We start from the raw sequence: 3,608 nt of genomic DNA, 5'->3' as shown, positions 1-3,608 counted from the left end.
TGTATGTATATATATATATATATGTATATATGTGTGTGTGTGTGTGTGTGTGTGATATATTTTAATTTTCTTTGCATTTTTATATTGGTATAGTAGGTTAGGAAAATTATTCTGATAAGTCTCAATTTGTGCTGTCAAATGATTAATCGCATTGAAAATAAAAGTTTTGCTTAAATTTGTGTATGAAAATATACAGGTACCAACCAGCCATCCTGTTATAGCTCAGTATTTTTAGTGGTAAATTTCTGCCACAATTGCCTGTTTTACATAAATGTAACAAATGTTTCTACCGTGCGGTTTGGACAGTATTCATGAAATTTAATGAGACGGTTTCTTTTTTAGACGTCAAGAATGAGCTACACAGTATGACCAAAACTGAGCAGGGAAGTGCTGGAACAGATACAAGTGTGTTGAGTGAGGAGTCATCCCTTGAAGTGGCTGTAAAAGTAGAAAAAGAGGAGGGATATGGAGAACCAATCCCTGTAACACTCTCTGTAGTGGAGGAGCCTAACTCAGACAGACTTTCTCTGGCTCAGTCTCAACTGCTGGAAGACTGGAGACCTGAGCCATTGCAGTCAGAGAGCTGCCAAACAAACATGCACTTTCAGTCCACCAATCAATCCCTAGGTAAGTACTGTATATCTAATATGTTGTGCTAGTGGGTCTGATTCTGATTTGCAAAAAATATCATGTTATTAAATACTCCATTTAAGCAAGGATGTATGCCTTTTATACAAGACTTCTTTAATGTATTTTTGCTTTTCTCTGCTTCCAAGATTTCCTGTCATCCTCAAGCTCAGGTCATCAAAGCCACTTCCCGAAGCTCCACAACAACAATTACAAAGTTCCCGAGCGCCATGCATTTCCCCCCGGCCGAAGATTGTATCGTTGCGGCCTCTGTGAGCGAGACTTTAACCGCAAGCAGCATCTCAAGATCCATCAGAGGATCCATACGGGAGAGAGGCCGTACACTTGCTCCATCTGCAGCGCACGCTTTCGTCACGCACTGACACTCAAGCGGCACTCTCGCATCCATACGGGAGAGAAACCTTACGTTTGTGATCAGTGTGGGAAAAAGTTTAGGAATGATGGTGGTTTGAAGTTCCATCAGTGTTCATGACAACAGTCGTATAATTGCACTGTCTATTGTAGTCATGTCTATAGGGTTATCCCAGGAAAGGAAAGGTCATTAAATAGATGGTTCACCCAATTTGACATTTAATGTAAATATATTTTTAATGAAATCTGAGTGGTTTCTGTCCCTCTATTAAAAGTCAAGTTAACCAAAACTTACAAGAACCAAAATGGAGTAAAATTACTTAATAAATATTAAATAATAAATCATTTTTTCAGCCTTTTATTTACATCTTAACAATAATCAGCGCACACATACATAGAACATAGCATTTGGTAAACACAGAAGCTTTATCAATGAGGTTTATTGTAGCTTCCATGTGATGGTTTACCATTTGTGATGCACTTTATGTTTGTGTGTTTATATGTAGAATCCACATAACATTGGATCAAACCTCTTGATTCATATGCGTGGACTCTTTGGATCTTTTAGCCTGAGTTAGAGGTTTTAGTTACCTAGACTTTCAGTGGAGGGACACTGAACAGATTTAACCAACACTATTATAGAATTTAATATGCTTTTCAAAGAATAAACAAAGTGTAATGGGTTTGAAATTACATGAATTTAAATTTCCGGTTGAAAAATCCCTTTGAGATGATATTAATGGATCCTGGATTCCTTGTCTATGAAATCCCTGCTTTAGGTAAAAGCATGTGTCTAATGGATATCGGTTATACCTTAATGCCTTTCAAAAATATCTGTATTTCCCGGTGATTTGAAGTGCCTGACAAGACTTTAATACGAATACTGTTAGATTGAATCACACTTTGAAAGAATGAGATGAAGTGATGGAAAAAAAATAGCAAATTTTATATAATATTTCTAAGGTCTGGAATATCTTACAAGACTTCATGTAGAAACATGTAGTTCATTAGACTATTTACAAAGTTGGAAAAATGTATGATGCCTAGCATTTTAAAATCTGTTCAAATTTTAAAAGTCATGTAGTGTCTTCCAGCCTTTAGCCATCTGTGTTATGGTGCTCAGGATTAATCTGAACTTGAACCCTTTTGTACTTGATCTTCACAAATCAACAAGTGTTATACCAACCATCAAAATCTTTAAAATGGAGACATTCTCTCCATTTCTAACTTGTGAAGACCCCTCAAACCACACAAACATAATAAATGAAATAAAGAAAAACACTACAACTGCAAGGGGAAAAAGGCAAGTAATATAGAAGACCTGCTAACTAAAGTTCATCTTAGGTATATGGCACAGCATAGATTCAAAGCACAGAGGAAAAATGGGCTCAATGCAATGTTATTTTTGTTTTGCAGATTAAATTAGTTTGTGAAATGAATTTTGTTACTGTTTGCTTCTATATAGCATCTATATTCTATATTAACAAATCTTTTAATCATTTGGATCTTAGACAATATTATCCAGTGTGAAGGATCTCTGTTTAGGATTGTGGTGACATAAATCTCTGTCTTTTTGCTCTTGGATTTTTGCAAAAAAGATTCCAGTACTTTTCTTTATCTTTGCTACAATCACCTTGCAAGCAGATGAAACAAAACCGGTGAAGGCATGATCTGCATGTTACAAACTTGCATCCTTTTTCATGCATAATCAGATTGTGACATTTGGGACAGGCTCTGAACGTTGGACAACCGTACACTTTGCTCTTTGAATCTGATACCAAGTCGCAGGTTAGCAGTGTGGAGACGAGGGGGCACAGCTTGTTGGTGCAGGCGGCTGAGGTCGTGGGGTAAAGGCAGGAGCCGCACAGGAGCTGAGTGCTCGGGCATCGAGTGCACTGAAGCAGTCCAGTAGTACCCTTTATACATGCGGCTTTAAGTGCAGAGAAACAAACCGGGCACTTTGGGAAAATGCAAGACGTGTGGAAATTAATAAAGATTTTAAACCTCATGACACCATGTTGAGTTTGGTTCAGATGCCATTGATTGCAATGAAATGCAGCAAATAAACAGTGCTTACTGTGTTTGTGGGATATAGTTTGTTTTCATCTTCCTGGGTTCCAAAATTGCTTATAGATTTGTTATTCATTATTGATTCAGTTCGAGATGGCGGAGATGGCACCTTTACAGACCAGACAGAAGATACAATAAATAATTTGGTAAGTTTAATACAGTACTACTGCCAGAACTATAGCTCCATGAGGCAGTACTGTCTTTATGCTGACCTACCTGATTTTTAATCGCCTTATTACAGATGTTTAGCATATTTGACTGGTATTTTATGACGCAAACGTGGTATGAAATTTATTAACATAACAGTTTTCTCACCTCTAGAATATTTTCCTCCTCGCTGAGATCGTCGGTCAGATCATACACTTGTACATTTTCTACAGAACAATGATTGGCAGATTTTGGAGCGTAAAAACAAACGAATCGTGCAATAAGTACAACTTAAAGCATTGATTAGGCATGTTGCGTCGTAATGTTCTCAGGACAAAAATGAAAGTGAAAGTAATATTAAAAATATTACTTTACTAAGTTATTATAAATAT

General features: G+C 36.8%; 1 protein-coding gene and 1 long non-coding RNA gene across 2 annotated transcripts; one reads left to right on the top strand and one right to left on the bottom strand.

The window, feature by feature from the left end:
* Window positions 1–109: 109 nt before the first annotated feature.
* Window positions 110–2,438, top strand: LOC122343120 (zinc finger and SCAN domain-containing protein 12-like). Its single transcript, XM_043237470.1, has 2 exons — window positions 110–627; window positions 777–2,438. The coding sequence occupies exons 1-2, from the start codon at window positions 312–314 to the stop codon at window positions 1,118–1,120; spliced, it is 660 nt and encodes a 219-aa protein (XP_043093405.1). The 5' UTR covers window positions 110–311; the 3' UTR covers window positions 1,121–2,438.
* LOC122343158 lies at window positions 1,922–3,578 on the bottom strand. Its single transcript, XR_006250674.1, has 3 exons — window positions 3,385–3,578; window positions 3,077–3,178; window positions 1,922–2,957 (listed from the first exon to the last, which is right to left on the bottom strand). It is a non-coding gene; the product is annotated as an uncharacterized LOC122343158 (long non-coding RNA).
* Between the last annotated feature and the right edge of the window lie 30 nt (window positions 3,579–3,608).

This window comes from Puntigrus tetrazona, chromosome 4, assembly GCF_018831695.1.
Source record: "Puntigrus tetrazona isolate hp1 chromosome 4, ASM1883169v1, whole genome shotgun sequence".
Taxonomy (NCBI): domain Eukaryota; kingdom Metazoa; phylum Chordata; class Actinopteri; order Cypriniformes; family Cyprinidae; genus Puntigrus; species Puntigrus tetrazona.
This window is presented reverse-complemented; position numbering and strand designations above follow the sequence as displayed.

Excerpts from the sequence above, each read along its gene's own strand:
- LOC122343120 (XM_043237470.1), top strand. The coding sequence starts at position 312 with ATGAAATTTAATGAGACGGTTTCTTTTTTAGACGTCAAGAATGAGCTA. Across the intron at positions 628-776 it reads GTCCACCAATCAATCCCTAG|ATTTCCTGTCATCCTCAAGC; the intron begins GTAAGTACTGTA and ends TCTGCTTCCAAG.